The sequence below is a fragment of the Lampetra fluviatilis genome, chromosome 48, assembly GCF_964198595.1.
Source record: "Lampetra fluviatilis chromosome 48, kcLamFluv1.1, whole genome shotgun sequence".
Taxonomy (NCBI): domain Eukaryota; kingdom Metazoa; phylum Chordata; class Hyperoartia; order Petromyzontiformes; family Petromyzontidae; genus Lampetra; species Lampetra fluviatilis.
The window spans coordinates 4,334,316-4,347,581 of NC_136322.1; the positions used below are offsets into that span (position 1 = coordinate 4,334,316).

Sequence of the window (13,266 nt, forward strand, 5' to 3'; positions counted from 1 at the left end):
ATTTTTAATTTAAATGATTTAATGATTCATGTAAAAGCTTTAAATTTAAATGTTTCTATTTAAAAACATGAGGGAATGTAACATTGTTAAACATAACTCCCTTTCACACACGCGGGGGTACGACACGAATGGAGAGTTTCAGGCCTAGTTCTAGGCTTTAGGCCTAGCTGTAGGCTTTAGGGCGCTGTGAGTTTTTTTTTAATTTCAAAGTTTTAATTAAAAGCTATCTCAGGGAATTATTAGGGCGCTGTTAGTTGTTTTATTTAATTTCAAAGTTTTAATTAAAAGCTATCTCAGGGAATTATTAGGGAATGTTACACGTGTTTAGCCAGGAAAGCCTCATTAATTTAAATGTTTTAATTAAAAGCTGAGGGAATTATAAGGGAATGTTACACTTGTTTAGCCAGGATAGCGTCACTGAGTCAAGGTTTTCGTAGGGTCATGCCAAATGTTTGCAGTAGGGGGCGATGTTGACGGACGGACACATTAATCTATTGGTGGTCTGGTCCACTTCGTTCCTACCAGTATAACAAAACTCCTGTGTACGACTGTCCGAGCTCTTTGCAAGTAAGTGGGTGGCTCTGAAAAGAGCCGTTGTTGTGGTGGTAGAGGCGGCGGCGCGTTCACTTCTTTGCCTGAGAGGTCTTCTTGGGCAGCAGCACGGCCTGGATGTTGGGCAGCACACCGCCCTGGGCGATAGTCACGCCGCCCATGAGCTTGTTGAGCTCCTCGTCGTTTCGCACGGCGAGCTGCAGGTGTCGGGGGATGATCCTCGTCTTCTTGTTGTCGCGGGCGGCATTGCCAGCCAGCTCGAGGATCTCGGCAGAAAGGTACTCGAGCACGGCGGCCAGGTAGACGGGTGCTCCAGCGCCGACCCGCTGGGCGTAATTGCCCTTGCGGAGCAGCCTGTGAACGCGACCCACGGGGAATGTGGTGCCACAGCGACGGGGCCGCTCGGCCGAGCCAGGGAGCCGCCCGGCTTCCACCGCCGCACTGCCCCCCATCACCCCCCCCACATAAACACGCACCCGCACCCACGTAGGGCCTCGTGGTCGGGTCACCTACCCTGAGTTTTCACCCGAGGGCCCCCTAGGGGGGTTACCCCACGGTTTCTCAGGGCCAGGGAATTGGACAGGACCCTTCCCAGGCCAAGTAACACTGCGGCGCCGTGGGCGGATTTGAGATCGCACGACCACGGCGAGCTCAGAGAGCCCCGCAGTTAGAAACGCATACAAACACAAACACGGGTCAGCAAGGCAGATAGCTGGGATCAGGACCCGGGACGACTGATTGGTCGAAAGTTCAAAGGCCGGCGGGATCGCAAAAGAGCGGGAAATCCTAGGCTCAGGATTGGTCGAGAGACCAAGGCGGTCGGGACGGGGGCGCCTAGCCTTTGATGTGAATAGTTTAAAAGAAAACGCAGGGGCAGTAGGGAACTCTCTTCTTCTGGAGTTTGGACACGGGGTCAGCGACGAAGGAGTCATCGGGCGAGCCGCTAGATTGTCTGCAGGACGATCTGAGCGCCGCAAGGTCACCAAGGACTACAGACGGTATCGTGTTGCGCGCCTTACAACACCTCAGAGCGGAGGGTAGGATCCGTAGGAGAGGGTTAGTTCGGGGTAAGGACGAGTAGGAAAGCGGTTTAGCAGAGAGCGCAGCATAGAATAGGGCTACACGGCACCAGAGTGTGGGTTAGAAGCGCCTTGCTGTCCCGCACACACACACGGGTGGCTCGGTTGGTTAGCAAGGGCTAATAAAATCTCGAGCGTAGTAACAAAACCGTGTTGTTGGGTGTTTTTGGAACGTGGTATTAGCGTGCACTGCATTCGCGAGTGTGTGGTCGTTGTACGCATAAAGGCCGTGGTCTCTGTACGATTGTGCGGGTACGGAGGTGTGTGCGTTAACGCCCGGGGAGAGCACTTTTGGTGTGTTGGCGTGACTACGCAGCCGTGTGAGAGGAGAATCGTCCTTGTACGATATTTGTGTTGACGTGCACGCGCGAGTGGGGGAGGGGACGAGTCGTCGTGTCGGCGTGTGCCCCGCTTGCGTGCGCTCGTTACTTGCGTAAGCTCTCGGCGTGCGTAATCGGCGTGCCCAAGGTGCGCGATCGTAACGTGGGCGGCCAGCGCGGCGCAGAGCGGCGCAGGAGTGGGTATCGCGTGTGGAGCTGTATGCGTGTGTGCGCGCACGTTCACGACGTGTGTAACACAGGTGCGCGATCCTAACGTGAGTGGTCAGGGTTGGGTGAGTGCCGTGCAGAGCTGTGTGTGGGTGTGCGCGTGCGTGGTTATCCATGCCTGCTACGCGGACCCGCGGTGGAGGGGAATCCTCGGGTGACGGCTCCCACACCCTGGGTGAGGAGCCTAGCGGCGGTTCGCTTAGCAGCGGGGGGGCGATTGATGATGTTAGTCCGGCCGTTAGTATTATCGAGGGAGGGATCTCGGGGGCTAGCGACCCCTACAATGAACTAACTTTATAATCGTGTGAAGCTAAACGGCTTCCAACACAATAGTTGAGTGAACGTCACCAACTAGTTCTCCCAAAGTAAGAAAGACATTGCAAACAATGCGATATTTACGTATAGAAATTAATTTTAATAGAGAAGTTTAGATGGTGCACCGCAATGTTTACAAAACAAAGTGAAAAGGCGAGAACGAGCGAATGAAGGCAAATTGAGTAAAGCTGTCTGGAATCAATACCTTTTTAGACTAAATTCCATATTTGGCACCAGTAACATGATGACGGAATGAAGAGGTGCAACACATAATTCGGACGTCGCTGAGATTACTCTGCACTCCGTTCGAGTGAGGGAGCTGCCACCCGCCTCGCCTGTGTTTGTGATCCCTGCTTTCGGGCTCGATTACTCCCATCACATCAATGCTTAAAACACATCGAGTGGGTAAAATGTTATAGTTAATTTGGCGAATGTACGTAACTTATCCAATCTACACAAATCCTCACGATTGAACTGCACCAAGCGTCGAGCTCCTTGATCAGGGCCGAGGCAAGGCGAGCAACCATCGCCACGCCGTAAATGGGTTTGACTTACAGAATATGGCACGCATTCAACAGCAACGTAATACACTGTCATGTGTTACCGATGAACTAATGGAAGCGCAGCAGCATCTGGTTCACTTTTTTAACTAAGTGGGTGGCTCTGAAAAGAGCCGTTGAGGTGGAGTGAATCGAGCGTCGTCCGATCGGATTCACTTCTTTGGCGCAGTCTTCTTGGGCTTGGCCGCGGCCTTCTTGGGCTTGGCCACCTTGGGTTTGGCGGCCTTGGCCTTGACGGTCTTGGGCTTAGCGACCTTGGGCTTCGCAGCCTTGGGCTTGGCTGGGCTCTTCGCCGCCTTCTTGGGCTTAACAGCCAACTTCACCTTTTTGGGGCTCTTGGCCGCCTTGGCAGCCGCGGGCTTCTTTGCTTTCTTGGGAGACTTCTTGGGCGCGGTCTTCTTGGCTGCCGCGGGCTTCTTCACCTTCTTGGCTGCCGCGGGCTTTTTAGCTGCGGGCTTTGCCGTTGACGACTTGGGCTTCGCCTTTGCGGCAGCCTTTTCCTTGTTGAGTTTGAAAGAGCCAGACGCGCCGCTGCCCTTCACTTGCGCCACGGCGTCTTTGGCCACGAGCTTCTTGATGGCCAACTTCACGCGGGCATTGTTCTTCTCCACGTCGTATCCTCCGGCAGCAAGCGACTTTTTGAGCGCAGGAAGAGACACGCCGTTCCTCTCCTTGCTGCTGGCCAGAGCCTTGAGGATGAGCTCGGACACGCTGGGGCCGACCTTCTTGGCCTTTGGAGCGGCGCGCTTCTTCTTGGGGCTTTTAGGCGCTGAAGTAGCCGCAGCTGGTGGTTGAGCAGGAGCAGTTTCCGCCATCTCAAGACGTCGCTTTTATCGCCTCGCCTCTTTGAAATCGAAATCAGCGCTCTCACGAATTCGAAACGAGTGTTCTCCAGGCCCGAGGTTATTATAGAAGCGGCGTACTGAATGCGGACGTCGCTGAGATCATCCAGAACTCAGCTCTGGTGAGGGAGTTGCCACCATACTCACTGTGTTTATCACGCCTGCCTTTGGGCTCGATTACTCCCGTAACGTTCATACTTACATGCATCTAGTTGATACATTATCACGAAGATCACTTCTTTAATGTACGTTACTTATGCAATATACGACAATGCTCACGATATAAATTATAATTCAAAACAAGTGAACAACCAACATTTGGGAGACATTGTTCGGTCAGGGCATGCTATGACGATTGTCGGTTTTCAAAAGTGTTACTGATGAACACTATTTAAAACGCACTCGAATTTTTTGCAAGACAAGATGCTTCAACAGACTACTCATATTTAATTCCAACGAAATATTTTCTATTTAAGTTTTGCCTCGCGCGCTCTCGATTTCTCCTCTCGCGCTATGGTGAGGACTGCGCGCCATGTCAACAGTCCCTTGTCACCGAACTTTTAACTGGACGTTTTAATCGAACTTTGAAATGAATAAATATATGGATTTTCAGATGGACAACAAACTGAAGAAATTTACTCAAAATTAACCGACATTAAATAGAAAGTTTAACATTTTACGTGGCAAGAGGTGAGTAGCTCACGCACTGCAGAAGGGTCGCGCGCCTTGAACAAGATCGAGGCACGGTGCACAATCATCACCACTCAAATTCAACTCAAGTGACTCTGCAGTCGAATGTTTAAAGAAAATATATAATCTTACGTTTAATGCACCGACAGAGTTGATATTCTAGGAGCGCAGGATGGTTCATCCGATGGGTTGTTTTTACTGCAATAAGTAACACGTATTTACTGCACTAAGTAACACGAATGAGTAATCATTGGAAAGATGTTATTAACCATGTAAAAAATATTTAACTACACATATTTGTACCATCTTATTTGACAAGTAATATTATACTTTACCGAGTGTTGACATCCCCAGCGTTTACCAGTACTTTTTTGCTTACTATCAGCTAACACCGGCCACAACCCTGAGCTGATGTGCTCATTTGATCCCTTTTCTGACCGCTCAAAAAGAGCGAGTTTTATTCTTTAATAAACACGATTCTTTCTTCCAATAGGCATCCCAATTTATTCTAAACCATGTTCCATGATTGATGCAATGTTGGAATGCTGCTCAAATACCGTTCCTAAATTAGACATAAAGGGTATCTGGAATGAGCAGAGCATTCGTTTAATTGCGAGCATTTTGGGACGAGGGCAACTCGACGACGGTGTCCTTATTAAACAGGACCCTGCGGGGTGGGCTGGTAGGAACGAATAACCAAATAATATAAACATAATGTATTATTACACTTGTTAAGCCAGGAAAGCCCCACTGAGTCAAAAGGTTTTTGTAGGGTCCTGCCAAGTGTTTGCAGTAGGGGGCGATGTTGCTACACCTAATCGGACGATACGAAGGGAGAGATTGAGGCCTAGTTCTAGGCTTTAGGCCTAGCTGTATGCTTTAGGGCGCTGTGAGTTAATTTTTAATTTAAATGATTTAATGATTCATGTAAAAGCTTTAAATTTAAATGTTTCTATTTAAAAACATGAGGGAATGTAACATTGTTAAACATAACTCCCTTTCACACACGCGGGGGTACGACACGAATGGAGAGTTTCAGGCCTGGTTCTAGGCTTTAGGCCTAGCTGTAGGCTTTAGGGCGCTGTGAGTTTTTTTTTAATTTCAAAGTTTTAATTAAAAGCTATCTCAGGGAATTATTAGGGCGCTGTTAGTTGTTTTATTTAATTTCAAAGTTTTAATTAAAAGCTATCTCAGGGAATTATTAGGGAATGTTACACGTGTTTAGCCAGGAAAGCCTCATTAATTTAAATGTTTTAATTAAAAGCTGAGGGAATTATAAGGGAATGTTACACTTGTTTAGCCAGGATAGCGTCACTGAGTCAAGGTTTTCGTAGGGTCATGCCAAATGTTTGCAGTAGGGGGCGATGTTGACGGACGGACACATTAATCTATTGGTGGTCTGGTCCACTTCGTTCCTACCAGTATAACAAAACTCCTGTGTACGACTGTCCGAGCTCTTTGCAAGTAAGTGGGTGGCTCTGAAAAGAGCCGTTGTTGTGGTGGTAGAGGCGGCGGCGCGTTCACTTCTTTGCCTGAGAGGTCTTCTTGGGCAGCAGCACGGCCTGGATGTTGGGCAGCACACCGCCCTGGGCGATAGTCACGCCGCCCATGAGCTTGTTGAGCTCCTCGTCGTTTCGCACGGCGAGCTGCAGGTGTCGGGGGATGATCCTCGTCTTCTTGTTGTCGCGGGCGGCATTGCCAGCCAGCTCGAGGATCTCGGCAGAAAGGTACTCGAGCACGGCGGCCAGGTAGACGGGTGCTCCAGCGCCGACCCGCTGGGCGTAATTGCCCTTGCGGAGCAGCCTGTGAACGCGACCCACGGGGAACTGCAGGCCGGCGCGGGAAGAGCGGGACTTTGCCTTGGCGCGAGACTTGCCACCGGTCTTGCCGCGTCCAGACATTGTTAAGCGACCTAGGATGCAAAAAGCACTGGAGACAAAGTACGAACGATTTGTGACGTTAACACGCACCACCGGAGCGGCTTTTATAGCGGAGACGAGGATCGTAGAGCGCGCCGCTGCTGATTGGCTCCTCTCGGTCGAGTCCCGCCCTCTCCTTGAGCCACCAATGAAAAGCCGGGACGCGAGGATTCGATGTTGACTTTAATTATTTGTATCCATATAAATTTTAATGCGGGCACGCATCTTATGAATGAAACAATGCGATACACGTACTTAATAGGTTCAAGTTTTAAGCATGATAGAGTTAATTAATGGGCACGTGCTGGCAAGTCAAACTTATAAGCGGATTCCGCAAATATCAATGTATTATTGATTATAATAATCATTTTGAGGGACCGCATTGGTTATAAGAAATCATTGTGATAGCCTTGAGCTCGTGATTGATCGCCCACGTGCCTATACGGTGTATATATATTTTCCTTTAACCGCCTGTTCGGGCAATGCCTAAAAATATATGTGCGTGAATAATTCAGTCTCTTAGTTTGCAAAATGTGAACTTCTTATCAGCTCGGGCTTGAAACAACATAAACCAATATCTTTGGGTTTAATAGTTAATATATTTCACCAAAATAACCCTTTTGTTAAACATTATGTAAGCATGGTTTCACAACGCTTATATACGACACCAACGTGTGATGTTGAAAAATATGAGCGGCGGGGTATAGAAAATGAACTTCATTGTCGCTTACGCCTGACGACTCGTGAGAGCCGTGACCAGCAAACGAAGGTTTCCGGCACCCGAACTTTGAAGAACACACATGGAAGCGTTTTCATGAGTAAGTGGTGGCTCTGAAAAGAGCCTTTGTGTTGTGCTTTGAGGGCCGAGCTGGGCGTTCAAGCGCGCTCGCCACGAATGCGGCGGGCGAGCTGAATGTCCTTGGGCATGATGGTGACGCGCTTGGCGTGGATGGCGCACAGGTTGGTGTCCTCGAAGAGCGCGACAAGGTACGCTTCGCTGGCCTCCTGCAGAGCCATGACAGCGGAGCTCTGGAAGCGCAGGTCGGTCTTGAAGTCCTGCGCGATCTCCCTGACGAGGCGCTGGAAGGGCAGTTTGCGGATGAGCAGCTCGGTGGACTTCTGGTAGCGGCGGATCTCGCGCAGAGCGACGGTGCCGGGCCTGTAGCGGTGAGGCTTCTTGACGCCGCCCGTGGCCGGAGCGCTCTTTCGGGCCGCCTTGGTGGCGAGTTGCTTGCGGGGGGCCTTGCCGCCCGTGGACTTGCGAGCCGTCTGCTTGGTGCGAGCCATGGCTTGGTGAGGGCAAAGATTCTCACAGGCGGGGAGAAGGCGGCTTATGTAGCCCAGAGCGCGCGCTCACTGGTCAGCGGAGTCGTGACGTGCGAAGAAGGGGAGCGTGCTGATTGGTTGGCAGCGTGCAATGATCTCGAGTCGTCAACTCTTCTTAATCAACAAAATGTTCACAGTTTGGATCATTTCAGAATGCCGCATCACGATGCAGTAGTACCCTTTGAGCGCCGTCGATGTCTTTAACGGATGTTATTTTCTCAAGCAAACACCTTTCCGAAAACAACTTTACAGTGCTCTGCATGATCTAAATAAAGTGTTAAGAAACTGCACTTCATTGGAAACAGTAATACGTAAAAATGTCGGAAAGAGGTGATCACAGGAATAGATATATATTCTCTTGGCATTGAGATGATGATCAATTATACTGCACGAGTCATCCATGCTAGGCGCTTACTTTTACATATATGTACACGTGCAAAATGTTAGTTCCTGCCCGAAAATACAACCACGAATTAAATATATTGCATTGCAAGGTTTTGGCGCCAAACATCCAATGTAATATCTGAATGGGCTGCAGATGAAATCAATGGACAAACAAGTCCAAGAAATGCCTGCTGGTAAATATGATGTGCCATGAATATTGTTATCGCTTTTATTCACGTGGAAACATGTTAAAATGCGTTCGATCTCTCCACTTCACTCAATGAGCGAACAATGTCCCCGCGTGAACCGGGGCTTTGTTGGAAGTTTCGTTTTGTACTCCTGCTAGGACTCGTACAAGCAGGTTCGGAGAGGTGGGTGGCTCTGAAAAGAGCCTTTGTAATTAATGGTGGAGTCGAGGCTTCACTTGGAGCTTGTGTACTTGGTGACGGCCTTGGTGCCCTCCGACACGGCGTGCTTGGCCAGCTCGCCGGGGAGCAGCAGTCGCACTGCGGTCTGGATCTCCCGAGAAGTGATGGTGGAGCGCTTGTTGTAGTGCGCCAGGCGGGACGCCTCGGAAGCGATGCGCTCGAAGATGTCGTTGACGAACGAGTTCATGATGCTCATTGCCTTGGACGAGATGCCGGTATCGGGGTGCACCTGCTTCATCACCTTGTAGATGTAAATGGCGTAGCTCTCCTTCCTGCGGTGGCGTCGCTTCTTGCCATCCTTGCGCGTAGCCTTGGTCACAGCCTTCTTGGAGCCCTTCTTGGGAGCAGGAACCTTGGCCGGCCCAGCGCTCTTTGATGCGGGAGGATCGGGCATGTCGACGCGTTGTAGGCAGCTTCAGGTCAGAACAGACGGGAAGCGAATGTGGATGTCGGTCGGGCGATGAGCTCCTTTTATAGGAGGCGAGATGCAAATCAGAGGATCGTAGTGCGCGGCGCTGCTGAGTGGCTCTTTTAGTACCATCCCTCTCCATCAGCCTCCAATGAGAAACGCGGACGCGATGCTCACTTTAATATCGTTTTTACTGCAAAAGGACTTGTGAATATAACACAATGTAATGTCCAAACATGTATATTAGTGAATTGCAGCCATGGCCATTGCCTTTGTTTTAATAAGGATGACTGGAAAACCCAATACAGTATATTGTGTTTTGAGCGTGGGTTTTTTTGTTTCTTACGAGGGATTGTTTCACCTGTGGGGGTCGCTAGCCCCCGAGATCCCTCCCTCGATAATACTAACGGCCGGACTAACATCATCAATCGCCCCCCCGCTGCTAAGCGAACCGCCGCTAGGCTCCTCACCCAGGGTGTGGGAGCCGTCACCCGAGGATTCCCCTCCACCGCGGGTCCGCGTAGCAGGCATGGATAACCACGCACGCGCACACCCACACACAGCTCTGCACGGCACTCACCCAACCCTGACCACTCACGTTAGGATCGTGCACCTGTGTTACACACGTCGTGAACGTGCGCGTGTGGTGCCACAGCGACGGGGCCGCTCGGCCGAGCCAGGGAGCCGCCCGGCTTCCACCGCCGCACTGCCCCCCATCACCCCCCCCACATAAACACGCACCCGCACCCACGTAGGGCCTCGTGGTCGGGTCACCTACCCTGAGTTTTCACCCGAGGGCCCCCTAGGGGGGTTACCCCACGGTTTCTCAGGGCCAGGGAATTGGACAGGACCCTTCCCAGGCCAAGTAACACTGCGGCGCCGTGGGCGGATTTGAGATCGCACGACCACGGCGAGCTCAGAGAGCCCCGCAGTTAGAAACGCATACAAACACAAACACGGGTCAGCAAGGCAGATAGCTGGGATCAGGAACCGGGACGACTGATTGGTCGAAAGTTCAAAGGCCGGCGGGATCGCAAAAGAGCGGGAAATCCTAGGCTCAGGATTGGTCGAGAGACCAAGGCGGTCGGGACGGGGGCGCCTAGCCTTTGATGTGAATAGTTTAAAAGAAAACGCAGGGGCAGTAGGGAACTCTCTTCTTCCGGAGTTTGGACACGGGGTCAGCGACGAAGGAGTCATCGGGCGAGCCGCTAGATTGTCTGCAGGACGATCTGAGCGCCGCAAGGTCACCAAGGACTACAGACGGTATCGTGTTGCGCGCCTTACAACACCTCAGAGCGGAGGGTAGGATCCGTAGGAGAGGGTTAGTTCGGGGTAAGGACGAGTAGGAAAGCGGTTTAGCAGAGAGCGCAGCATGGAATAGGGCTACACGGCACCAGAGTGTGGGTTAGAAGCGCCTTGCTGTCCCGCACACACACACGGGTGGCTCGGTTGGTTAGCAAGGGCTAATAAAATCTCGAGCGTAGTAACAAAACCGTGTTGTTGGGTGTTTTTGGAACGTGGTATTAGCGTGCACTGCATTCGCGAGTGTGTGGTCGTTGTACGCATAAAGGCCGTGGTCTCTGTACGATTGTGCGGGTACGGAGGTGTGTGCGTTAACGCCCGGGGAGAGCACTTTTGGTGTGTTGGCGTGACTACGCAGCCGTGTGAGAGGAGAATCGTCCTTGTACGATATTTGTGTTGACGTGCACGCGCGAGTGGGGGAGGGGACGAGTCGTCGTGTCGGCGTGTGCCCCGCTTGCGTGCGCTCGTTACTTGCGTAAGCTCTCGGCGTGCGTAATCGGCGTGCCCAAGGTGCGCGATCGTAACGTGGGCGGCCAGCGCAGCGCAGAGCGGCGCAGGAGTGGGTATCGCGTGTGGAGCTGTACGCGTGTGTGCGCGCACGTTCACGACGTGTGTAACACAGGTGCGCGATCCTAACGTGAGTGGTCAGGGTTGGGTGAGTGCCGTGCAGAGCTGTGTGTGGGTGTGCGCGTGCGTGGTTATCCATGCCTGCTACGCGGACCCGCGGTGGAGGGGAATCCTCGGGTGACGGCTCCCACACCCTGGGTGAGGAGCCTAGCGGCGGTTCGCTTAGCAGCGGGGGGGCGATTGATGATGTTAGTCCGGCCGTTAGTATTATCGAGGGAGGGATCTCGGGGGCTAGCGACCCCCACAAATTGGTGTCAGAAGTGGGATACGAACCCACGCCTCCACGGGAGACTGCGAGCAGCCCATCTCAAGCTCAAGCCACGTAAGTGTTACATTGCGCAACGCGAGGTGGGGTACCTCGGACACCGAGTCAGCGAGGCAGGGGTGAGCACCGATCCCGAGAAGGTGCGTGCCGTAGTGGATTGGCCGCGGCCGAGGAACCTGACGGAGATCAGGTCATTCTTGGGACTCGCCACTTATTACCGTCGATTTGTAAAGGGATTCAGTGAGATTGCACGCCCCCTCACCCAACTCACCTCCCCTAAGAACCCCTATCAGTGGTCGGAGGCCTGCCAGACGGCTTTCACCACACTCAAAGACCACCTCACCCACACCCCCACCTTGGCTTTCCCAGATTTCACCACCGATTTTATTTTGGACACTGACGCCTGCAGCAGTGGGCTGGGCGCGGTGCTGTCGCAAGTGCAGGGTGGGACGGAGCGGGTCATCGCGTACGCCAGTCGGACCCTGAGCGGGGCCGAACTGAACTATTGTGTAACCCGTCAGGAACTGTATGCTGTAATTTTCGCGTGTAAACAGTTCCGACCGTACTTGTACGGCAGGAAATGTCGTGTGCGCACCGATCATTATGCACTGCAGTTCCTCCTTACATTCAAGGAACCGCGGGGGCAGATGGCTCGATGGCTGGCGCAGCTGCAGGAGTACAACCTGCAGATCGAGTACCGAGCGGGGCGGACACACGCGAACGCGGACGCCTTGTCAAGACGGCCCGCGGTGCGCGCTGAGACGAGGGAGGGAGACGCCTGCCCGTGCTTCACGGGGGGACGCTGCCGCCAGGCAGCAGAACCCAAGGAGCGCGCGGAAACTAAACTCCCCCCCCCGAGAGAGAGTGCAGTGTGCGCCACAGAGACCCTCGCAGGTGGCACTGAGGATCCCGTCGACCGCCCGGCAAGCGCGGGACCCGCGGCTCGGGACCCGATCGGACGGACCCAGGAGGACGTCGGCTGTGCCTTCCCGGGCCTAAACGACGAGCAGCTGAGACAAACCCAGCAGCGAGATCCGGATCTGGCGGCAGTGGAGGCGGCACTGCGGGAGGAAAAGAGCGCCCTACCAGGACCCTGGAGCGGTTTGTATGCCCGGTTGTGTGTACAGAACGGAGTGGTACGGGAGTTAACCGAGGCCGGCCAGCCGGGGTGTATCTGTGTTCCTGCCCAGGTGCGACCCCAGCTGCTACGACTGGTACACGACCACCCGCTCGGGGGCCATGATGGGGAACGGCGCACCCGGGAGACTCTGCGTCGCCAGTATCTCTGGCCTAAATTGGCGCAAGATGTGGCCGCCTGGGTGCAGGGCTGCCGGGCCTGTCAGCAGTGTGGGCAAAAGCCGGCGAGGTACCAGGTACCCCTGAGGCCGTTCCGAGTCAGTCGGACGAATCAGTTGGTCGGAATCGACCTGCAAGGGCCCTTTCCACGATCCCACCGGGGCAACCGATATATTCTTGTAGCGGTGGAGTACTTCACCCGCTACCCCGTGGCGGTGGCTATCCCGGATAAAACAGCCCTCGTAGTGGCCCGGGCCTTCGTGGAAAACTACGTACTTAAGTGCGGGATCCCCGAACGAGTCATTACCGACCAGGGTAGTGAATTCGAGGCCGAACTATTCCAGGCGCTGTGCCGAGAGTTCGGGATCCAGAAGGACCGAACCACGGCATATCACCCCCAGGCGAACGGGATGGTAGAGAGGATGAACCAGACTCTGGCCGGGAAGCTTAAACGCATGGCGGCCGCGAATCAACAGGACTGGGACGAACACCTCCCCTATGCCCTGTTCGCCTACACCACCGCCGTTCACACATCTACAGGACAGACCCCGTTCCTAATGATGTTTGGTCGCGAGTCTCGCCTGCCCGCAGATCTGCTGTTCGGTGTCCCTCCGCCGCAACGGGAGGAAGGGAGCCACCCCGTGGAGCACTTGCTGGAGACCCTGCGAGGGGCCAGGGGCCGAGCCTACCCGCACGGAGAGGCCGCGCACCAGCGGCAAGAGCA

At 53.3% G+C, this 13,266-nt stretch overlaps 1 protein-coding gene across 1 annotated transcript; it reads right to left on the bottom strand.

Annotated features, from left to right (window-relative positions):
* Nucleotides 1–6,106: 6,106 nt before the first annotated feature.
* LOC144947970 (histone H2A) lies at nt 6,107–6,487 on the bottom strand. The gene has a single exon (XM_078877400.1). The coding sequence runs from the start codon at nt 6,485–6,487 to the stop codon at nt 6,107–6,109; it is 381 nt and encodes a 126-aa protein (XP_078733526.1).
* Nucleotides 6,488–13,266: the final 6,779 nt, after the last annotated feature.